This window comes from Hypoxylon fragiforme (genome assembly GCF_022984875.1).
Source record: "Hypoxylon fragiforme strain CBS 206.31 chromosome Unknown GGS25scaffold_1, whole genome shotgun sequence".
In the NCBI taxonomy this organism is placed as follows: Eukaryota; Fungi; Ascomycota; class Sordariomycetes; order Xylariales; family Hypoxylaceae; genus Hypoxylon; species Hypoxylon fragiforme.
This window is the reverse complement of record NW_026054756.1, coordinates 3,541,277-3,565,919: the sequence shown is the minus strand read 5'-3', so window position 1 is coordinate 3,565,919 and position 24,643 is coordinate 3,541,277. Positions and strand designations below refer to the sequence as shown.

The window sequence follows — 24,643 nt, the reverse complement described above, 5'->3', positions numbered from 1 at the left end:
ATTGTCACGTATTCTAGCGAGCGGTCTTGATAACAACTAAAATACGATGGTCGAGGAGACTGTCGGTCTCACATACGAAAAGTAAGCAGGTTCAAAGGAGTGTCAAGAAGTTGGATAGAGTCGCCAGAGAGGGATCAGGAGAAAGAGGCGGACTAGGGTTAGATCAAGTAGGTCAGATTCCAGTATGTGGCAAGGCGATATTCAATACTCAGGAGAGAAGAGCAAAACTGCGAGTTCTCGGTAGTCGAAACGAATAAGCAAGTCTAAGACAGCCAATCGTCTCATTTAGGTTGATGACTCGGCCTATCAGACATATGAAGATGAAGTAGGAACATTAAGCCCACGGGCCTCAATATGACAGGTGAGAGTCTTGTAATCAACAATTGAACTACTGGAGCTGGTTAGGGTAACTGATATGTACCCTTAATCACTAGTATGTAGAGCTTGCGGATCAGTGTCAAATGTGTACATTTTTTGTCTAACGACTTTCTACCCTACCCGCACACGGGAGATTAAGATACAGCCACTTACAGACAAGGGTAATGACCTGCAGTATGCAGGCTTCCAAGCCCGCCTCATGTCGATGAATCAACTAGTACCATGTCTACCTACTACCTATTACCTAGTATGGTAGGTAGGTAGGTATGTATGTCTAGGTAGCTGTAGCGGGGTTTTCGATATAAGCAGGGGTTACTCCGACCAGTCCGAAGATATTCCACTCCAACGATAGGCTGAACCGACCTTTACACAGCATATCTAGTCAAATATTAAGGCCACCACCAGCAGAGACTGGTAGCTGAATGTAGTCTCGGCACCGCTCGATATTTTCGTGCTGCCCCCGAGGGGCGAGAGAGGCCTTCGTCATCTAGTCGAGACTCGAGACTGTTCAGGAGATTCTTTCTGGATTGAATTGTCGAACGACTAACCTAGGTAGGTACCTAGTAAGTAAACTAACTAGGAAATGCAAGACTGCAAAAGAGGAAGCTTGTGAAAATGATAAGTATGTACAATAAATATGATTACGTTACATAGCAGAAACGAGTCAAACGAGTAAGCAAGCAAAGATAAGCACAATGAGGATCCACATCTTTTAGCGGATTACCATTGGGTAAGGCTGGTACGTGGGGTGTTCCAAGGCATCGGAGAAGGTAGGAGCGGCAGGGAGCTGGCCTTGGCACATTCCCACCCCGGCAAGTGGAACGATAAGGTTGAGATACAATGCACACCCAAGTGACCCAACCTCGAACCGATGGCCTCGCTGCTGCACCCCAAGACGGGATTTGAAGGAGTAGGGGGAAAGAGCAACGAATGACTTTTTAGGTTCTTCGTCATGATACATACTAACTATATGTAAGTATCTACATATGTATTCAATGTTACTAGGTATTCAATGTTATTAATGAGTAGGTACATGGTACATATAATAGGTACCTAGTACTAATGCAACCTAGGCATTATTCCCAGCATTTCGGTTCAAGTGCGCTCGCATCATTAAGGATTTGGATCCATTCACCCATTCACCCATTCACCCATTGATCACGTTGGTGACGACACTGACGAGTCAGTAGATAGACCCTTGAATCGACCCTTGAACAACAAGTGCTTTGACTAGCAACTTGCATCCATGGATAGCAGGTACTAGTTAAATAGTAAATAATAATATAGCATATTATAGAACAACCAACCAGCTCTCTCCAAATCCCGAATACTTGGTACGATTCCATATGGACCGATCACTATCTCGATCTCCCCACCAGCCTACCTACTACTTACTACTTACTACCTAGCACCTAACCTAGATAATAGTACTACTGTGTATACAGCTCACCGAGCAGTCTGGCGTGAGCCGGTAGACTCCGCCAGACTCCGTTGGCCCAGTTATAACAAGCCGTATCTAGGGAAAGGCCACAGAAATCCCGAGCATGTGTCAAAAACTCCTCGCTAGATAATAATTGCTACATGTTAGGTATCAGTGTTACTTCGACTCTCGCCTGATAAACCTGATCGAGTTGAGTAGCCCCGGAAGAGAGAGCGAGCGAGCGAGAGAGAGAGAGAGAGAGAGAGAACGGGGAGGCGGGGGTGTTCAAGAAAAAGGAAGGAAGGAAAGAAAAAAACCGGTCTATCTCAAACGCCCATGATAATTATGTCTCAATCACCTGCTTCAAAGCTAGCGTGGCACGTTCTCAGAAACTAAGTACCTAGATATGCAGTCGTTTAATTAATGAACGACCGGGTTTTACTGTACAGTGTACAGTAGGTAGACAGATGATCGTCTCGAAACCGAACTCCTCAGTCCCAATCCCGAAAACTACCTAAATGTCGATCCGACGCAAGGCTGGCTTCTATTGAGGAGAAAGTCTCAATATATCTACGTTAATTTAAATCTCCGGGGCACAATTAACCACCTACCTACTAATACTATGTACTATGTATGCATCTACTATGGCTAACAATGGGTCTGGATACTAGTAAATAGCTTGGAAATGCCTAGACTCCAGTATGTACTCCAGGCTTACGTACGTGTGTTCAGATCTGATTAATGTATTAGACTAAAAATGTCGGTGATTCTAGTTGTAATCAATCGTCCACGATGTATGACTTCCTGGAATTATCCGCATTTTTTTACATGCCATGCGCACTTAGAACATGATACTAGGTACACCTTGACTCTTACTAAGTACATTGATAAATAGGTACTAGGTATGTAATGTAATATTTGATAGAGAAACATATAAGCAGGATTACAGACTGAAATGGACGGTTTTGCCGCATAATGTTGACTTCTACCATCAAGTGATTCAAGTCGATGATGCCGGCTCATCCACCCATATAAGGCAGTTCGCAAATCTCGCACCGTTTCGTTGACGTCCAAATACTCATCCTGTACGACCAGATAGGCTAGGGCGAGCTCGTGTGGCTTGGCAGCAGTGACGTACGTCTTGCCGCTTCTACGCATGCCTATCCGTATACTATCAGGCTTGTTCTCGATAGTGGTTATGTAGGCATTATACCTATATGTAGCAACTGTCCACATATATCACAGGGCTATTCATCGACTAAACTTAAAGACATGTCAAGGCATGGCCGTAGCTCTATCAGAAGCCAGCACGCCGCCGCAATAGGAATCCAGTCTCACTACTAATGACTTATCATGGGTGGTACCCTGCTTAAAGGGGCAGGTTGTTCTACATACGAATTTATTAGTTATTAACAACAACAAATTAGCTATAGTTACTCGAATTACCTCTTGCCTGAATCTGCGTTAAGTGTGCTATAAGAAGCCGATCAGATACAACCTTGCTAGTTCCTCTTCCGTACCCTTCTCCTGAGTACTAACATAATGGGGCAGCTGCAAGCACCCTGTAGCTCGTTTCTTATGCAAATAGGTCAAAATGGTTCTCCATCTCACCCCACTGAGAAAGTGTGTCTTCTGATTCCGGTGCTTTAACTATTGAACTGACAATGCTAATACAGAGCCCGTCAACTTCATGGGCCTCGGCCGTCGTACCATTAGCTAGAGAAATTCGAAACTCAAGGTTAGATCTTAGAAAGGGCTCGACATCTCCTGTATGTAGGCTCGATATATTTCCTGAAGTGACCATGTTCATCAAGGCCGAGGTCATCGGGATAGTCCCCGTAACCTTTCGACTAGAGGAATGGCTATGTACGCCTCTATGGCCGTGTGCACCTTTATGAGCGAATACTCCCAGCGTGCCGACTAAACTAGACGCCACTGGCCATGACGAAGGATCAGACGGAACCTCTCCTATGAAAAGGTATATATTAAAAGAACCACCCATTGCGTGCTTGTTGACCCGTAGGTTTGCAATCCACTCTCGATACTTGCTGCCATCGAACACCGCGCTTATGGAAGGATGAGCCGATGTCTGGATGTTCCACGATAACCCGCCCATTCTATGTAATCCTCGGTGGCTCAGACGTTCGTCATGCTTATTAGTTTGTCTTTGACTCTCGCTGATCTTCATGAACATAGAAGCCGGGCTGGACTTCCCATAGAGCCTATTTATTGAGGTTATAACATCCGAGCGGCTTTTGTTGGCTACATCAGCGTACGTGTAGCCAAAAACTTGGTGGTCTCTTGCAGTGTCTGACGTCCAGAAATGTGTTTCGTTAGAGAAGAACGGGGTGAGGGGTGTTTGAGAGTCTTCAACATCTCCTGGAGATGTCGTGTGTGAAGAATACACAGAAGGTTGAGGAACTACATATGTATTATTATGAAGGACTTGCCACATTGTAAAGATCCTGTCGACATTGGTGTGGTGTAGCCAGAAGAGAGGGTCAAATCCCGAGTAAGCGATGATGGCAAAATGCCCATAGACACCCCCTCCTATAGTATGAATTACGTCGTGCAGGGACTCGATAGAGTCGTAGGTGCCATTGTTGTCGCTAGGAACCCAGGCTTCATTGCTGAAAGTTGAATAGTTTGGGTAGTTTGTGAACAGATTATATAAACGCTGTTGAAAGTTCGGCAGATGATTGTCGAATGCCTGCGCTACGAATGAGTTATTCGAGGTGGCATTAGGACTACTTATAGGGCGTGGTGCCCGCTTCGTCTCGGGCCATGTGTTGTACTTTGAGAATCACTATTAGTTCACGCCATGTATCTCGTATTGTAGAGGCCAGTAAAGAGCTGAGCTTACCGGAAAGTCAGGGAATATTGATCCGTTGAATGGCTTGAAGACGTAGCTAAACAATGGATTGGAAATACTTTGATTCCCACTTGGCCCGGTCACGTTAATAGTCGATGAACCGCCAACGCTGAGAGGGAGGACACTAACTCCATCTGGGGGTGAGGCAGCCCAATCCCAGTATGGAATTCGAAACGTTGAGGCAGCCCTTTGAATACGTTCCCTCGAGTCTGCAGGATATAAAGAAGCGATGAACTGTACGACATTGTACAGGACTTGCTAGCACAATCGAAAGTTAGTATCGTAGCCTTAGGCGTCTGGAACTGTGACTGTACTTCATATAGAGCAAGGTATGGTCTATGCCAAGTAGGAAAGAGTATAGACACGTGGGTACAGTATCCGCTATGTTCATTGCCAGGAGTTGGGTTGACGTCGGCCCATGTTAGCGCAGGAGCACCATGGATTCCTGGCATATGTTAGAAGAAGATCTAGTTTTGCCCTTTACTGACACACCTGTGATCTGGTACCACGAGAACGGTGACTCTTGATCGGTAAACTGCATCCAACTAAGAGCAAGGAGGTACAGGTTCCACTTGTCCTCATCTTTTTGTAAGTCTCGAATGTCTGGTCTTAGTTGCGTCTCTCCACCGACTCGGGGAGCGCCAGTAACGATCGTAGACTGAATAGGCCCATCTCGTTTTCGGAGGCGGAGGTCGAAGTTAAATCCATAATCATATTGTCCTGGTTGTATGAGGTCGGCAATAACTATACAGAATAAGAAGCCAACTGTGAAATAGATACCGTGAATGAACAGCATGGCGAACCGTTTTAAAAGTATATACCTTGCAAGAGAGGACGTACGAATCCGGTAATTACTAGACGACACACAGAGCTGTACAGTGAAGCCGTACAACGTAGAGGTAGCCGGGATAGGGGCGTTGACAAGAGCCCTGCGAAGAAAAGCCCAGGTGTGGGATATAAATGGCTCGAGTGCTTGTCGTATGTTGGTAAGTTAAGTTAAGAAAATCCAAGGAAGCTACCTAGGTAGGCAAGGTAGTCTTTTCATGCGATATGAAGACGAGAGAGGAATATCGGGAACATATTATGGTTATTAGCGAAGAAAGGAAGCCGGAAACCATCGGAGATTCAGAAGAAATTGAGGATTAATGTCTAAGGCACATAAGGTACTATGTATAGGTAGGTAGGTAGATGTAGGTAGGTAGATGTAGGTAGGTAGATGTAGGTAGGTAGATGTAGGTAGGGTAAGTACCGTGGATATGGGAACATTGAACTTCTTGAACAATTAACTGGAACATTGAAGTTGTTGGTCGCAGCAGCCTACATTAGTAGGTAAATATGTAGCATTAGTAGGTAGGTACATCATATTATGGTCTGGACTTAATTTAGGAAACCGCGAGCTTTGGACGACCTCGCGACTGCCCCTTTTGCCGACTGCCGCGCTCATACAAACGCGACAGGCTCCATGATTCAATGTTGTGTAGGCTACATATGACCGCCGTGACGAAGTTGACGCTACCTAGTATACTAGTACCTATTGCTTACCTACATATGTAGTAGTATATCATCAATCTGAGACTACCTAGTATCTACCGGCTCGTCGCGTCGGCTACCTGCAGTCGTGTTTCTCTAGAGATATGGTAATGGCCTGTCACTTTCAAGACATCTTAAGGACGGGTGGTATAACTTCGTTTAGGATTCAATTACCCTTTCTTAATTTCTATCACTGCCGTAATTGTCCATGCCCAATGTCGGGAACCCGCCAACTCCATCCAATGCAATCCAAGCCGTTGTTTTTTTGTCTGGGGGGGAGTCCATGTTTGAGGACTTACGCTGCCGTAATGGCAGGCGGAAGGGTGCTTGCTTTCTTTCCCGTAGGGATATTATCCCAATTTGTTTGTATCAACGGACCTTTCCGTGGAGCATCCTTAGGGTCAACTCGGTACTTTAGCTTAACACCCATGGCTGCCAGTTCCACATCAAGGTACTTCAGAGCACCGGGAACTGCTACTTTGGTGGTATCTTCACCTCCGACCCACTGGTTCCCTTGGCCATCTTCCCATATCTCGCCGACCAATTTGGTTAAATCAACGTCGCTGATCTGATCGAGGCGTGTTGCACAATTGCGGCACCGTACGCTGTTCACCGTCTTCTTTCTGCCTACAAATGGAGATACCGTAGGTTGAACTGACAAGAAGGAGCCACATCTACGACAGATCCATGATGGAGAGTAATCCGAGCAGTTGAGAAGACGGTCTTGGAGAAGGAATGCTGTACCATGTGCTAATAAGGCATCTCGTTCCATTTCACCCACACGAATACCACCACCTCGTTTTCTGCCCTTGATGGGTTGGCCCGTCGTGGCAACCACCGGCCCTGTCGTTCGGACTTGGTATTTATCGTTGACCATGTGTCGTAGTCGTTGGTAATACACCACGCCTATGTAGATATCGGCGGCCAGTTCCTCGCCGGTAATTCCAGAATACATAGGTTCATTGCCATGGTAATTGTAGCCAGCCTTCATGAGCTGATGGCCAAAATAGTCCGCTGCAGTATTTTCCTCATCAAACCTAAAAGGTGTCGAGTCTTGTGCTAGTCCGTGAAGCGCCCCTGATTTTCCTGCCAATGACTCGATAAACATACCGATTGTCATTCGGGAGGGGAAGGCGTGAGGGTTGATGATAATGTCTGGTTGAATGCCTGACTCTGAAAATGGCATATCGACAGCCGGCCATTTTTGTGAACAAACACCCTTTTGACCATGACGGGATGAAAATTTGTCGCCGATGACCGGCGCGCGAGGAACACGGAATTTGATAGAGATTGTCTGGGCAGGCTCGTTGCCTTGTTCACTGCCGATGAGGCGTACTTCTTCGACGAATCCTTGTTCCGAGTCCTTATACTTTTCGTATTTAGTGACACCATCTCGATTGACCAAGTTGCCGCTGTAATCTGCAGATACTGTGTGATAAGCATAGATGACATCGCCTTCTTGGACCATTCGTCCGACGTGTGGAAGACCGTCCTCATCTAGCATAGTTTGGGTCCATGCCTTCACCACACTCCCTGGTGCAAAGCCGAACATTTTGGTCACATTCTTCACAGTTCTTGTGCGACTCTCCTCTTTCAGAGTGTATTTTTTTGTCTTATAAATCGTTCCATGGCCGAAACCTCGGTCATGTGCCGATTTATTTATAATCATGGCGTCGTCCATATCATATCCCGTATAAGATATCACAGCAACGACAGCATTCATACCGTTGGGGAAATTATCGAACCCGTATGCATTATGTAGCGGAGACCGGACAATAGGTGTCTGGCCGGTCTGGATGCGGTACATCTTGTTGTCTGTTCGGTAGGGTAGCGATGTCCCAGGAGTACCCATAGTCTGCTTGCCCATCTGACATTGATACATGTTTCTTGGAGATTGGTTGAAATCCGAAAACGGAGTCATGTTTGCTAATATCGAAAGGATGTTCGTAGGATCGAATTCAACATGCGTCGACTCTCCCGAGACAATCTCTTGTTCCGTACAGGCAATAGACATGTACGGCTGCTCGAGGGAGCCAACGAAGTCCTCCTTCTCCAGCGGAAGATACTTTGTTGGTCTTACCATTCTGGCAGGGTCAGAAGACATGTATATACCGGGGTAAGAGCCTCCATTGGATGATGGCACATGGCCGATCTCGAGATGTATTGGAATGCCGTGAGACCCCTCAACTTTCCAGTATCGGAACGTGTCTGCGATTCTGCGCGACTGGGAAGGATGGCACCAACCCAAGATCCGTCCATTCAACATAACAACAACACTTTCATCTGTGGCGGCAGATGAAGTATCAACGACACCGAGTTCTGCAGCTAGCTGTGGAATTGCCGATACATTGTGGGACTTAGTCATAATCTTGCACTTGTGCGCAAGATGATTTAGCAAGCCACAGGGAGAACCATCGGGAGTGTGTACAGGACAAAGAAAACCCCAAGACTCGGGCAATAACTTTCGAACTGTGGTAGTCTTCAGCTGGGCAAAAAAGCTTCCTCGGTGAACCATTCGGAAGTGGCTTATGAAACGGAGAAAGTTGAGCTTCTCGGCGACCACAGTGAAACCTGATACCTGCTGTAGATCCAGACCGGAAGGACTTGATAAATTACCTGTTGACATGAAGTACTCCAAGGCATTGCCGACATTTTCGTTCGTCTTTTGGAATATCTTTATAGGGAAATCCTTCGAAAACTCCTCAGAAGTAAAGGTTCTCCCAGGAAACTTCCTCAAATACTCCCGCAGTGCGCCACGAACCCCCACGGAAAGTAGCTCATCCAGTCGCTCTTTTATGATCATGCCATAAAGAAATCCGCCGAGGAGGATCTCCTGATTCTGGACCGCGTCAGGGTTGTCGATAGCGCAATCTCCAGCAACTAAAGCATATAGCTTCCTAATCATAAATAGAAGCATGCGAAATTTGTCTGAATCTTGCTGTTCAGTAACGTTCATGTTCCCAAGGTGGACGAGCACAATTCTTCGCAAGAATTCGGTTCCTGCTTCGTAGTGCGACAAGGTATCGGGCACGCCTAAAACCGGTCGGAATTTCTCACCCAGATATGATCTGGTCTGTGCCATCGTATATATTCCATAGGTTTTGTAAGTGCGAAGCAAGAGCTCAACACGATCGGTAAGAAAGGTATTCTTGATACCTTTCGAGTCAGGTGCCCCGATTAGACCTTCGAATATCTCTCTGTCGTTTGTTTCCACGAGGGCCTTTAGGACCATCATAACTGGGACAAGATACTCATTCTTGCGCCAGGAGAAACGGAAGGTGACATTGCCGTCGTTTAGGTAATGGAGGACATTTGTTTGTGAGGTTTCATCTGGTCGCACTGATCTTAGAATGATACCATAAGGGGTGTAAGCAGGCCCGCGACCAGTGAAGCTCGGACGAATGATTGCTAAGGGAAAATTTCTTCGGTTGACCAAAAGAAGACGTATTATCTTTTCGATACCGTTGACGATGAAGTAGCCGCCTAGTTCTTCCGACTCTTCCTTGCGCGCGACTAGCTGTGCCGGGCTATTATCTCGGAGATGACAATAGCTCGACTAGATTGTAGCTTAGCAAGTGTTTATAATTTCGTGGGGTTATGTAAAATATCTTCTTACCTTCACCATTATTGGGAGTTGACCAATTTCTCGAGTAAATTCCTTCGGATCGCCGTCATTTATTCTGTACTCAATGGTGACAGATATTTTGCCCCGGTACGTCACATGTCGTTCTCTGCACTCTGCGGGAAGAATTTCTCGATTTTTAACAGCGAATTTATTGGTCGGAGGAAGTTGCGATTTCTGGAGATGTATCGCCTTATACTTGATTCTCAGTTTATTCTTTCCAGCTGGAGGAGCGCGATCATCACCATCTAGGTACAGTCGGGTGCCTATGTCGGCGAGGCCTCGTGCAATTAATCCATCGTTTCCGAATAGCGCATCGAAGGACTCGATATGTGGGTTCACAGCCTCTTGTAATAGGGGGTATGCAGAGTGATCTGTTGGGGGGTTTTGGAAGAGCTTCTCTCGGCGCAGAGTATTGTATTCATGGTCCCAACTTGTGTTGGTTGGTGGCGGGGCCATGATGGCGACAAAATGAGTTTCTTGTACTCAATTGAGCTTTGAAGATTGGAATGACGTCTCGTATGATATGGTAGGATGATACTAAACAGCAGTGACTTTTCCTTGAGACGTAGGAGTCCAATAGTGTGCTGAAGTTTCTCTTTTCTGTTTGTCGATCTCGAAGCTTTTCAAAGAAAAAAGAAAAAAAAAAGCCAATCTTATCTTCCGAAATATTTTTGACGGTTATCATTCAATGGTCAGTAGTTAGTTAGTTATCGATAAAAGTTTATCAGATGCCCTTTAAGTGGACCCACAGAGCTCCATTGCCTCTCCACAGGAACATGCATACTAACTAGTGTATGCGTAGAGCTGTGCTAGTTCACTTTTTCTGTATAAAAGTCACAGACTCACAGTCCAGTTGATTAGCTGGTACCAACACAGCCACTCCAAGTCTACATACCTACATACCTACATACATGCATACATACAGTACCTAGTAGGCACCTGTGCAGATAGGGACAATACCTACCTATGTAGGCCTACATATTCTACTTGTTCTTGTCGATTCTCAACATTGAACCACTCATCTCACAAATAAGCACGAGGTGCAACATATATGGTTGTCAAATTGATCCTGGACCAGTCTTGCAGCCCAACCCGACGTTAAGCTGCCTGCCGTGCATACTTGCATCCCGCAGGCTGCCTGCTTCACTTGGCCCCAAGTCTGGTAGTTAACCGGTAGCTTCCTGGAGAAATTGGTCCTGGATTTTCCCAGCTTACATACCTACCTACCTACCTCTTCCTCTCTTAGCTACTACCCTTGATCTCACTTGAGCTCATTCATTGCAAGGCCTGGCCACATACGAGACTTTGCATTACAACCTATTATTTTGAATTCAACTCTAGCATTACAAACAAATCGGCTTCCGTCAGCTTCTCCGGTCACCATCGCCGCCGCCTCATTTTCTCTCCATCCCCTCCTCCTCTCCGTGAGCGTTCATACATACGATCCTGCCGAAAGCCGGATTCATCTATAACGTTGGCCTGCTTTATCAAACTCTCCATAACCGAATCCTAAAGTAAGGCAAAGTTTCGCGAGACGGTGTTGGGGGCAATCACGAAATACCTACCCATCCATTCATCAGCAAGATACCTACCTACTACCTAGTACCTACCTACCTACGTACAGTAGGTACGGCAGGGCCCAATAAGTTTAGCTTGCTACTTGGTGTGGGGGAAACAGCAATAACTGGATACTACTATTACAAACTACTACAAACTACTACATACTTGGATACCTGGCTACTTGGATACCTTACCCGCCCGAGCAGGTGACGGGTCTCCGAAACGGCCAGAGGAGCAGCTCGGGAAAACCTCGAGTCGCAAAATCTCAAGCAGAACAGTCCCTGTTCTCTGTACGGTTACCTACCTTATCCCACCTCAACTTGCAGACCTGCATTTTAGACAAATCTCACATCGATTTTCATTCTCTCCCAAGCCACAAGTCACAAGCCTACAAGTCTGGTTAGTCTTTTGGGATCTTGAAGACTGGGGAACCTAGGCGATACTTGCTTCAAGGCTGTGCTGTGCATCTACGAAACGCTCGCGACGGGCCGTTCAATAGCGACCATCTTAATTCCCCATACTCGCGGCTCCTAAGGCTCGCTCCTCAACCGCCTCCCGCTTGTCGAGTTTCGTTTCTTGTTCCGCCGCAACTTACCTATCTGCCCATCCCCCCTCCCCTTTTTTGATTGTTATTGTTGTTATTGTTGTTGTTGTTATCTTTTCGGTTTGGCCTTCGTTTCTCTTTTTTGTTTTTGTTTTGTTTTTGCTCTGTGTAGTCTCGTCTCGTCTCGTCTCGTCTTGTCTTGTCCGGCCTACAAATACATACTACCTACTGCTTGCTACTACTTTTTGCTTCCACTATTACATACCTACTTAAGCCCATTTGGTCTAGGTATTTGTGGTTCAAAGTTAGCTGGCCTTGTCGGAATAGACGAATGAAACCCCAGTCTTCCTAGCCGCTGTCTGTTCTGATGCAAGGTTGGCCTTCTATCCCTCCCACTTGGTCACGTCCCATTCAAAGGCACGGGGCATCATAAGTTCATAACAGCTTTGTGCGATCTTCCGTGGTGGGGAATTGTGACCCTCCGTCCAGGCGTCACCGTCCATCCCGCTTCCACTGTATCTTTTCATCAAATGCTGCATGTACCTATTCACCACCGCTAGAATATTGAAGCTACCTACCTAGGTAGATAGTTCGCATTCACCGAACGCAATTTGCGCCTTGGGGCTAACTCACCCGCTGTGAGCGCTGCCAGCAAAGAACATCGCTGTTCATCGTCATACGAGACATTTTATTCCCAATTTCATCAAGCAAAGCCGAAGCGCAAACTATTTAAACGTTTTGTTTGAGACAAACCCCCCAATCATATCTGTCCACCGCGTTTTCCTACTTACCCCAGCCTTACCTGGACCTTCAAAATATCTTCTCTTTTTTTTCCCATCTCTTTTTTCTAGCCTCCGACGATCCTGACGACTCTGAAGCTCATAACTCTATTACTGACCAAACACAATTACTTTTAAACCGGGATACGATGGCAGGACTATTTCGGAAGGTGTACGACTGGTTGCTCAGAACCTTTTGGTGAGTTCACGCACCAACATTCAGCGCGGGGTCGCAAGGTGGTGCTGCTCACCGCCGTACCTGCATGCGCATTCTGCATCGCGACGTCGTCATCCCTCCTTTTAATGCACCGTACTGATAGACCTAATTAGGGCGACTGAGATGGACGTCACAATGATAGGCTTGCAGAATGCTGGAAAGACCTCCTTGCTTCGTGTCTTATCGGTAAGCATCCCGCCCGTTTTTCACTACCCCATCATTTTGACTGTCGCTAACGACCCGATTCTTCTTTAGGGTGGAGAATTTACGATCGAGTAAGCACGATAAACCCCCCCCTTAAATGATATTGATTCTTTCGTTATACCGTCCAACGTTCGATATGGCTGTCCACGGGTCGACTAACAGGTAGTGTAGCTCCATTCCCACTGTTGGTTTCAACATGAAGCGTGTGCAACGAGGCCATGTGACACTCAAGTGCTGGGATCTGGGTGGTCAACCTCGTTTTCGGCCGATGTGGGAGAGATACTGTCGCGGAGTGAATGCGATCGTGTTCATCGTCGATATTGCAGATCAAGACCTTCTCCCTATGGCAAAGGAAGAGCTCCATTCGTTGATGTCGCAGCCAAGTCTCGAGGGCATCCCCTTGCTTGTGCTCGGCAACAAGTCGGACCTCCACATCAAGCTCAGTGTTGATGAACTCATAGATGCTCTAGATCTTAAGAGTATAGGTCATCGCGAAGTTTCCTGCTACGGCATTAGCGCAAAGGAGGAGACCAACCTAGAAGCGGTAATTCAATGGCTCATGAAATGGGCCAACCGATAAGCTCTTTGCTTTGCGCCACACTTTGGCTTCTGATTTTTGATTTTGACTCTTCGATTTCTCCGGCCAACCCAGGAGCAACCAGCCTGATTTCGGGGGTTCTCCTCGCCACTCCTACGACACTTTCGATGCATTTTCACGACGCTAATGATATCATGGGATGTAAAAGACGGTTCAAACTTCTGGCCGGCGACGACCTAATATATAAATCATCTCTCGCGAGCTTAACTTTGGAGGTCGCTGTACCATCAGTGTACCTTTTAACATCTCGGGCCTTACCTTCCAGTGTTTCTTTTTCTTTTCATACACCTCATCTGCTCGACCCAAGCACTGCATAGCCATTGGGGATGGGAGTCGACGGTTTCGGAATTTGAAGTGCTAGAACGGTCGGTATAGCCTCCGACACGTCTCTTCTTGGTTGGGTTATTTTTTTTTTCGTCAGCGTGGTAAAGGGGGCGTTTGACAGCCAGTGAAGACTGTTGAATATCCCAATATTGCGAGACTACTGTGACGATATTGCGAGCAAGGCGGGCCAGGGAGGGAGCATCGGTGTAGTTAAGTGCATTTATGACCAAATCAATCATGACTTGACGACTTTACTTAAAGCCACGAGGCATGTCTAGCGATAGCATATGCGTAACGCTAAACAATGCCTATGAACTATCAATTAGCAAAGAAATCGCGACTGTGAAAGAAAATGCGCCCATGGTGGCGCTAGAGGGCTAGAGGCCAGAAACCCACACCCCTAGTCGGCCAGAGTCGTCTTTGGTAAGGTGTAAGACAAGATGAGTACATATGTAGTTTGGCATGGCGTCTGTCGCTTGACCGGAACAAGACCAAAATTTGGAGGTGGAGAGCAAAAAACAACAGAAAAGGAGAAAAAAGAGATTTCTCATTCCAAGCTTGACTTAGGACAGCTAAGGAATGAAGAAGAGAAATGAAGAAAGCGTCGGCGCCTGGAGAGGTGCAGGAAAGGCGATACTTGAAGGCTACACACAGACCACATTTGATGCGATGATGAGTTGGCAAACCCTCCAGTGTCGAGGCGATGGGAGGCCATTGATTGGCTCGCAAGGCGACTATATGGACAGCGCAACATGGACTTTTCAGGTACCTCAACAGGGAGGAACTTCTGCTTGCAGCTACTAGTAGTCAAGGGGGTAAGGGGGTTTTTTGGATTTTTGGGGGGGTTGTTTTTTTTTTTCTCTGTTCGTCTAGTTACTTGCTTACGTTTGGCGATCGACAATATAGACTACAGATACTAAAATCGTGAGTCTTATACATGATGTTTTTTCTTTCCTTTTTTTCCTATTTTTTGTTGATTCATTGCTATTGTACCTTTTAGAGGGGTTTAATTTCAAAAATGGGGGTTTTTTTTCTGTGAATGTATTGATATTGGTATTGGTATTGATGTACATATATATGTAGCGTAGTGTTGTGTAGTGTTGATGGGCGGCATGCCGTGGGCCCATGATATGAATCTACGGAGATTTTTGACGTGGCGGCATGTCATTAGCTCGGCGGACCTGCTGCCCTCCGTCCCCTTGAAGGCAACAACTTGGAACTGATCGTCAATGGCGGGTTCTGGACTAGCTGAGATGGCCCACGAAACAATTCGTTTCTACATATGTACATATATATACATACCACCATACAACATCGCACATCCGCACACTAGCACATCGCACGCAACTTGAAACTTGATAAAAGCCTCCATTCCAGTTGGCTTACATGTAACCATGATGGATATCATGTTGAGATCCTTCAATAGCGAAGCATCGCTTCTTACTGCATTCCATATTCCTAACATTACACATTAGTAGTCCCGACTATATATGTAAGGAGGTACATACATACAGAAAGGCGCTGCGAGCGTATTGGTCGCACACAGCTCTAAAGATTGAAGACGTACATACGCGTACATGTATGTATATATAAAGATGAAAAGATGACGCTTCAAGTTGGACTATATCAAATGCACCTTGCATACCATTAGGTAGTAATAGTTGTAGGTAAGTCATCTGACCATTCTGATGAGTGATTATTTCTTCCCGAGTCATTCAATCAATGATTCCACCACCTGGGGTACTGACTTACCTACCTGGGGTGCCCTACAATTATTACTACATACTACTAGGTAGGTAGGTAGGAGGTAGGAGGTAGTACCATGTAGATACTAGATAGCCCTGGAAAGCACTTTACGAGGCCTCTCGCTTTATCTCGGGAACTCACCTTCCATGGGAGAAATGTTTGCTTTGCCCAATTTGCTCAGCCTTGATTGCGGAGCTACATACTTGAACATGTATCTAGGTACCGATTGATGCTATTGATTCTTTCATCATATCTGAGCCACGAGCAAACTTACATCATGTGTACAGATTATGTACCCATGTCGTAACTACCTAGTACATGTAGGTAGTAAATAAATACATACCTGCAGTTCGGTATTCCATTTATGTAGTTACTTGCGACTGTTTTGTATGTGTTTGGAATATTTGGAATATTTGGAATAGATGATTACGCATCCAATTCTTTTACAAATTCCAGAGTCCTAGGCTTATTTATCTGTAGTTAGTTAGTAGAAAATTAGTAGAAAATGAATGTATCATGTGAGTTGCAGTGTTGTGTGCAGTGTGCAGTGTGCAGTGTGCACAGCCACCATGGGTAAAAACAGGGATCACAGTTCCGTGGTTAGGTGAAGTGCCACGACAAGCACCATACTAACTTATGTGCAGTGAATCGGTAATCGGCAACTTCCAAGCCATTGCCATGCATCGTATTGCGTGTTCAATGCGTTTAAGGACTCTTTGACATCCGTCTTCATAATAAGCACTTCTCTCTCTCTCTCCTCTTCCATACCTACATTATTTTGATTTATACCAAACATCAATTCTTTCGGTATTCCCCTCGACTCTGAAGACACCTAGGTAGAATAATTAGGAATAACTACAGTGTAAAGTTATACACTACAAGCATACTTCGTACATCGATAATATTGCCCGACGTCACTGAGCGTCAGCACTGGCCGACAACCTTAAGCCATCCCATTTTCGGACAATTCCAGGCGGACTTCTCTGCCCCCCAAATTCGCCAAAGCTTCCTTCACCTATTATTACAACTTTAGTACACCAGAAAAAAATAAAAAAAACGACCCGAAAACTTTACATCGCATCTCACCCTATCGCGTACCATCAGGAAAAGATGGCTCCATTCATGGATCAAGTTGGGGCGCAATTGACAAAGCGAAGATACTGTAACGGCGATGATTACGATCGATACAACAACTGCTATGGCGCGTGGCATGGATACGGACGCTGGATCTTCGCTGCCGTAGTCATCGTACTGATCATCCTCGTCTTTGCTCTTTGGGCGTAAGTGCATTATTGAATATTGATATTTATAACTCTAGCTAACTCTACGTCAGATGCATCAACTCCCGTCGCCGTCGCCGCTCGGGACTGCAGCCAATGTATGGCACTGGTTGGATGGCTGGCAAGCCAGGCCCCAATAACAACCCTAGCTATTACAACAACAACAACAACAACAACAACCCGCCTCCTCCGGCATATGGAGCACCACCCGGACAATCGTACCCGATGCAAAATCAGTACACGGGATCCACCTTCTCGCCTAGCGATGGTTACTACGGTCAGCACGAAGGCGTTGTACAGCCGCCTCAAAATGTCTACAACAACCCCAACCATACCAAGGGTGCGGCTGACGACTATGCTCCTCCCGAGGGTCCTCCACCTAACCGATAAGCTGGCAAAGAACCGAGGCGGGCGTTTGATAATGAGAAGGGAAGCAGAACATACCCTTATTTGACTCAGGTTAGGCGTTGGGCAAAAAGGCTTAGTTAATCACTCGGCATTTACGATGAGATTATTGGCAAAGGAAACAATGAAGTGTTTTTAATGAGATGGATGAACACGCTCTATTTGTCTTGTATGAATGGACAAGATTACGCGCCTCGGGGTTTTTTCTCTTTTGAGATTGTCAACTAGACCACTCTACCTAGTGCATCATGAACATTATTATGAAGTTGAAGACAAGGCTAAGGAGTGCTTAATTTCATAGCATGATACTTTCATGCTGCCAATGTTACATCTTTAATATGCAAAGATTTTAACCCCAAAAGAGTGATAGCATCATCATCTGAGACTTGGGGTCCTACTACCTAAGCTGACAGACCTATGGTACAGTAACGGATCCACTGGAGGATCCTCAAACGATCTAGGTTAGGGCGATGGCCCACGCGAGAGAAGCTAAAAACAGCTGGAGCTTCAGCCGTCCTAACTTTTTGGCAGCTCTGTAAATCCCGCTGTGGGGGGGGGGGCTGCATGCGTTAAGTATGCGTAAGCCCACACAACGTTTGAACCTTTGGGATCGTTAAAACTCCACAAATTGTGCAAGCCTGCATGCTTAGCACTGCACCAGTGAACCGGTGATGCTTCTCGCGCGGCACTCCCCCACATCGTTTGCTTCAGACTGAGGACCGTTTTTTAAAACATTGAACTACTCCAACTTCCAAGGAGTACAAATATCCACACCGGTTTATAATAATGCTTGATACTAAGTAGGTACTGGCTCGTGATAGTTCGTTACATCCATGGATACATTGGATAGTATTAGCATGTAGGCTGGCAAGAATGTTATGTGGTGCGAGCATAAGGCTTGCATGATGGTGGCCGTACAAGTATCAACGTGCATCATGTTTTCGTAGTAATCATATAAAGTATTGGATTGAAGGAAACCCAACGCCCGTGATTTGACGCCTCGCTGCAATTGCGAAACCAATCGTTGGGGGTTGACTTGGGGCAGTTGGGGTGGCTATGACACTATGTAAGGTAAGACGAAGATATTGAAAACTCAATTATGTACCTGTAACTATGTATTAAAATAGAGATCGACTTATGATGACAGCTTACATATGTAGAGGTCAATCGCGAATGGCGTTGCATTTCATGTACCGATTTTACCATTTAAGCTTATCGTGTTTATCGTGTTAATCTGGGCTGTCACAGCCTGTCAGGTACCTAGGTAAGTGGCCAGGCACCAAACCCAAATAGGGCGTACAACACGTTATCGGGTGCTTTGCGAAGCTGCGAACATGCCAGGGTGCAGTCCAACCTCCAAACCGTTAAAGGTGAAGGATCGCTTTAGGCAATTTCCCCCGCTGCATCCTATTTACCGCTGTGCCTGATTGCGACTCGTCATTGAGATTGCCCTTCTTCAATTTCGCCCCCACAATTTCAGGGACATCCTTCTTCCAGTTCGTCGCTTTTTTACATCAGTACAACATTCATTTTTTTAAACTACACTATCAATTCCTTCGCCTCCAACCTTCTTTTACAGCATCCAGTGCACATTTCTCTCATTTTTTTAGCTGCCCGAGGCGTGCTTCTCATGCCACTCACTTCTTTGTTTCTCTCGTTATACCTTATTCAGGATTTCTGACGTTCCTTTTCCAACAATCAATTTACTCTTTGAACCCTTACTCCTTTCATTTACGTCACGGGGTTTGACTTGCAGCATTGAATTGAATTCACCAATCTATCTTTACATCCTATATCCCTTACATATCCATACCGAAACCACGAGTCACGAACGAATCACAAAACGGAGAATTACGAGCTAGGATCTTGAAAACCGGAGGAATTCATTAGCGATTTCTACTGCGTTTGCTGTGTTGGACGAGGTGTCACTCCCACGGGTTTGGGAACATACTACCATTAGCCACTATCTACTGCTTTTCGTGTCATGGACCTTTAGGCAGCACTCTTATCATTCAAAACACCTTACTCAAATTATCACGACCTTTTCCGAACCGATTTTTATTAAGTTCAGCACGGTCTGTCCCCTGATATTACCGAAACACAATGCCACACATTGGCGCTTTAATGGAGCGGAGTCTCCAAGAGCACAGCCTCAAGGATGCGTTTCTAAATTTACTTGCGCGAAGTGTTAACGCCGCGGTGGATAAACGAGCAACTGGTATTCAAGGTAGCATTCAGGACGCGAAAACGGCCTTTTCCAGCTGGGATAATTGTATGCAAGCCAGTTTTTGCAAGTATGATTTAACTCTCCCCATCTGATATCATCATGTGGGTCTAACATTCCGTAGGTGGCCAGTCATTGCCGTAATTGCTATCGGTGGTCTCATCATCATATCCATCATTTGGTGTATTTCAAGATGCTTATGTTGCGGCCTTTCGTGCTGTTGTGAGTGCTGTTACTGCCTCAAGTGCTGTGGTCAGTGCTGTGGGTGCTGCGATCCGCCTCGGGGAAAGAGGCACAAATATCTTGACGATCCATTCATTCCTCCACACCATGAAGAAAACCAGGCCTATCGCTCGCAAGCACCTATGACCCCAAGTATAGCCCCAACGTCTAGTGCGCCCCAGTACGCTGTGTTCGATGATGGCAAGAAGGATGCAGATTCATTGCCTGCTATGCCAAGCTGGGAAGGCGCAAAATCTCAAAAGGTGCTCATCGAGGATGAGCCTGTCGAGATGGAACCATTAAAGAAACCAGAGAATGCCCAGAGTGCCTCTGCAATCGCCTTGGGGTTGCCACCCAGAACGACGCCAAGTCCAGCCCCTGCAGCAGGGCGGAGCCCTTACGGATCTGTACGAGGACCCAGCGGGCCCAACGGGTACATGACTGCAGGGCGGACCGATACAGACCCGTATTCTACGAATGGACAGGGCTACAACCAAAACCAATATGATTATAACGGCTACAGACAGGATAGCTATGGACAAAATACTCAAGACACCTCGAATCAAGGCTATGGCATGGCAGTCGGGACATCTAGAAGCCATACGCCTCAGCAAGATTACAACAATGGTTATGGCAGAGGCGTTATGGACCAGGGATATCCACAGTCACGAACTCCGAGACCGTACAACGACGAATACGGGCGCAGTGTAACTCCTGGGACATATGGCGCGCCGCCGCCTAGCTATCGATCTACGCCTATCGGTAGTAATCCGTACGAGAATCCCAGCCGATTAGGCTCCCCCGGCCCACAGAACGGCTATGGATATGGTAACAGCAACCCCTCTCGTATGCGATCTCCAGGCCCACAAGTAGGCTTCGAATATCCTGCTAGGTCACAAACGCAAACGCCTAACAGCTATAACCGACAATACCCTCCTACGCCCCAAAGGCAGTATTCCAATACCTCAAACCAGCCGTTGGTGCAGCAGAATATCGACCATCCTTATGCTGACACAACAAGCCCAGTGTCGCCCATCCAAAACACGGGCGGTTTCGACTTCAGCTCCGGCTACAGTCGACCATCTACATCTCATCAAACGGAGGAAGTCTCAGGAGCACAGATGGCACCGCAGACGGCACCGCAGACGGCCAATGGTGGAAAGGCTTATCCAGGTTACCGCCCCTACAAACCACAGGGAACCAGCCAGCAGGATAACTGGAATGGAGCGTAATGACCGTAAATAAATACATAAATTCATGGGGATGCATATTGAAAAAAGGGGGTGGAGGGATCTAGGATACAGCTAATCTGGGGCGGTATCTTTTTTCCGATCCGTTGGACTAGCTGATTGTAGTCAATGACAGGCGTTTGGGGACGACGATCATCTGCATAGCATGATGGAAAACAGAATTCAAGTAGACACATCGCTTTTTTTATCTTTTGCTTCTTGTACTATACCTTTTGACAACTTGGTTTATTATACCTTCTTACCCATCCCATGGCTTCTTCCATCTGCTTCATTTGCACGTTCTCGTTATATTCTGTGTGCCACCTCTACAGCTGGTACTGGTTATGCTGCTGCTGGTGGATTTGTGCGTTGGAGATACATACCTACTACAAGCTACCTACCTTGTAAATGGGCATCATTCCCTAAAAGGGATGACTAGCCACGATGATGGGCTCAGGGGCTTCAACCAGAAAAGCTTGGAGGAGACTTGCTCGGCACATACTAGTATGTAGGTCGTGGTTAGGTACCTGCCTACTTGCCTACTTGCCTACCTACCTACTCATTCATACAACATTGAAGTGAACAGAAGCACGGCATTATATATATTTATTTTACACAGAATGCCACCTACCTAGGTATCTACCTACCATCTACCTAGCTGGTAAATAGGGGATCAACCAAAGTCGATAATAGCAAATCACGAGCAATACCGAAAAAGGGATAAAATGAGTCAAGAAATATATTTACGCAATTGACGTAAGCATCCGTCTTATTAATAACTAGCCATTAGCGTTGACGACGAAAAAGGAGAAATCCAGAGGCTAGGATTTCTCGGAAATTTTCCTTGATCTTCAGTCTCGTCACGAAAATGGTTTATCTGAAGTCATCCTCCCACACGAGCTCTGCTTAGCTGAAAAAAAAAGTCAGGAGCTTTCCTTTCCCTTCACCGGTGCGGCTCGACACCGCGAATGCTGAAGCCATAACAACCTAGAAAATGCCAAATAAGAAGCAAGCCCATACCCCGTTTACTCGCTGAACGTCAGATAACCATCATAAACCAATTCATTCAATACGTATTTGTCCCGGGGACTTGGAAATTCATGAAAGGCCGCCAGCCATGGTCAGGTCGCAGGTCACATTTTCCGTGGCAGCCAAAACGTCAGGTTCTCCATTCGAGGCAATGCAGTCAAAGAATGAGACCAACTCCGCATTCCCCCACATAGGGCCAGCCTCTGAATACGCCGTCGCCTCATCGGGAACCTCCCATTCATCTCCCAGCAATTTGATTTTCCCGTCAGGATCAAAGACAAGGGCTGGATCTTCCTCCTCTTCTTCCTCATCAATGTCGTCGTCGTGGCCGTGGTCTTCGTTGCCGTCATATCCACCATTTTCATCAGGCTCTTCCTTTTCGTAGTGGACCTCCAGAGAGATCGGTCTACGCCTTCGACTACCTCGAGTACTTCGATAGCTGTCAAAGTATATTGTGGGGACGGTGGGGGCGGAAGTAGCTTTAGATGCCATGGCAGGGCTGCCTACAACTTGCGGCGTATGGTCTGAACTTCCGACACTTATGGTCGTGGAATAGCTGCTGGCGTATGGGCTATCAGTCGTTGGTGTCGTGATAGGGCGAGGGACACAGCTCTCAGCAGTATTTAGTGGCATCCCATGATATGGTGGTTGTTCTGGACTCCGAGATTCAACACCACAGCGATTGTAGACGTCTTGATACCGTTGGGGTTCTGGCGAGTATGGGTAGGATAACGCTTCTCGCGGGCGCTGAGAGTAGCGGTCTTGGGGTTCTTGCCAGAATGGGTAAGATGCTGGACGTCGAGAGTAGCGATCTTGTGGTCCTGGGGGTCTGGGTGGTTCTGGCCAGGATGGGTATGATGCTAGACTTCGAGAATAGTAGTCTTGGGGTCCCGGGGGCCCCGGCCAGGATGAGTGGGATCCCAAGGGGTTTGGCCAGGATGGGTAAGGTTGTGCTTCTTCTCGTGGGCGCTGATGCCAGCGGCCTTGGGGTTCGGGGGACAATACGGCTTCTTGTCGAGGGAGAATGGACCCTAGGCACATGCGACAGACGGCGGCGTTATCATAGTAGGGTGGCATCGGGCCTCCAGGGAGCTGGAATCGCATGCTAGCGTCTGATCTTCCACATTTGCATAGCTGGTATCCGTTATAGAAAGCCATGCTTTCCTCTTGCATTTTGGAATTTTTGTTCTTCTCGTCCCCGCGTTCCAGAAAGGGATAGAAAAGGTTTTATTGGACACGAAATCTGAAGCCTTGTAGAGCGTAGGAAAGATGGAAAAGGCGGGTTGCTAGTGATCCTAGTTCACTGTTGGTCAGGCGTCTTTGACGAGGTGACTCGGTATTTCCCCGAAGAAAGCCTGGCTAATCCGGCGGCTGGGAAAGGACTTATATATTGAGGGCTTCTTGAGCACCGACCTAGCAGGCACCTAATAACGCCCACAATGTGCCTTATTAGGTACTCAGGTACTCAGGTACTCGCAAGGCTTGCACTGCCACGCTTTGGTGAACACTAAGTTAGGTTTGACGAACAAAGTATTTGTGTTCCTAGTAGACGCCTTGTTTGTTAACCCCCTCCCGTGTAAAGAATAGAGGTCATAGAGAAATAATCTTGGAAACTACTGAAGGGGAAGGAGGGGATGAGCTGCGGCAGCTCCTTGTTGAAGTTGAAGTTCAGGCTGAGGTTGACCGGGATAAGATAAGGGAGGGTCACACGACTCTTCATATTCGGTAGGCTATGGGGAATATAATTGTCTGTAATCTAGACGTTGGGCGAAGACGACGACGATGATGAAGGTGACGACGATGACGAAGGTGACGAAGGTGACGAAGGTGACGAAGGTGACGAAGGTGTAGAAGGTGAAGAGGATCAGATATGGTCTGTGAGGCAGTGACTCTTCAAGACAACCGCGATAATCCCAAGTATTATTTAGAATAATATCTGAGTTTCCGAGATCTAATCTTGGGAAGTCCATCCACAAGTTACTACTCTGTGTCAAATTTGTGAGTGTTGCTGTTACAACCGTGAGCAGGAGTTGAGCAAGAGTTGAGCAGGAATTGAGCAAGAATAACGTTATACAGTAAAGCAGGTACGAATAATAACAACTTACTAGGCAAGAACGTAAAAGTATCCAAACAATTGGAGAAGCTGCATCTGCCATCTAAACATGGGGCATCTCACACAAATGATAAATCTTAACTGAAGTAAGCACTTGAGGCAAGAACGCTCATTCAAAGTCTATATGTACGTTGGTTAGTTGGTTATTACGTGCCTACCCTAGGTAGGGTATGTACCTAGGTATTCATAATACAAAAGGGAGGAGCAAAGATATTTGCATGCATCATGTAGCTACTCGACGGTTCCATACATACCTAGTACCTACTATGTATCTACTATTTTACCATATGTAGGGCAGGTATATATAGTACATGGTAACTATGGCATGTACGTAATAGCTAACC

The 24,643-nt window shown here is 46.4% G+C and overlaps 5 protein-coding genes across 5 annotated transcripts; 3 read left to right on the top strand and 2 right to left on the bottom strand.

Moving 5' to 3' along the window:
• Positions 1–6,019: 6,019 nt before the first annotated feature.
• Positions 6,020–10,461, bottom strand: GGS25DRAFT_472034 (DNA-directed RNA polymerase I subunit RPA2). The gene is made up of 2 exons (XM_049259398.1): positions 9,817–10,461; positions 6,020–9,756 (listed from the first exon to the last, which is right to left on the bottom strand). Exons 1-2 carry the CDS (start codon positions 10,279–10,281, stop codon positions 6,496–6,498), a joined length of 3,726 nt encoding a protein of 1,241 aa, XP_049121846.1. The 5' UTR covers positions 10,282–10,461; the 3' UTR covers positions 6,020–6,495.
• A 2,396-nt stretch (positions 10,462–12,857) lies between these two features.
• GGS25DRAFT_517360 (P-loop containing nucleoside triphosphate hydrolase protein) lies at positions 12,858–13,709 on the top strand (the record flags this gene model as incomplete). The annotated part of the gene is made up of 4 exons (XM_049263376.1): positions 12,858–12,907; positions 13,039–13,111; positions 13,181–13,200; positions 13,301–13,709. The coding sequence occupies 4 exons, from the start codon at positions 12,858–12,860 to the stop codon at positions 13,707–13,709; spliced, it is 552 nt and encodes a 183-aa protein (XP_049121845.1).
• A 3,001-nt stretch (positions 13,710–16,710) lies between these two features.
• Positions 16,711–17,704, top strand: GGS25DRAFT_53833 (chitin synthesis regulation, resistance to congo red-domain-containing protein). Its single transcript, XM_049265841.1, has 2 exons — positions 16,711–17,077; positions 17,131–17,704. Exons 1-2 carry the CDS (start codon positions 16,908–16,910, stop codon positions 17,465–17,467), a joined length of 507 nt encoding a protein of 168 aa, XP_049121844.1. The 5' UTR covers positions 16,711–16,907; the 3' UTR covers positions 17,468–17,704.
• Positions 17,705–19,168: 1,464 nt separating this feature from the next.
• On the top strand, positions 19,169–21,242 carry GGS25DRAFT_53768 (uncharacterized protein). Its single transcript, XM_049265840.1, has 2 exons — positions 19,169–19,776; positions 19,831–21,242. Exons 1-2 carry the CDS (start codon positions 19,586–19,588, stop codon positions 21,158–21,160), a joined length of 1,521 nt encoding a protein of 506 aa, XP_049121843.1. The 5' UTR covers positions 19,169–19,585; the 3' UTR covers positions 21,161–21,242.
• A 1,013-nt stretch (positions 21,243–22,255) lies between these two features.
• On the bottom strand, positions 22,256–23,359 carry GGS25DRAFT_517356 (uncharacterized protein; the record flags this gene model as incomplete). The annotated part of the gene is made up of 1 exon (XM_049263375.1): positions 22,256–23,359. One exon carries the CDS (start codon positions 23,357–23,359, stop codon positions 22,256–22,258), a length of 1,104 nt encoding a protein of 367 aa, XP_049121842.1.
• Between the last annotated feature and the right edge of the window lie 1,284 nt (positions 23,360–24,643).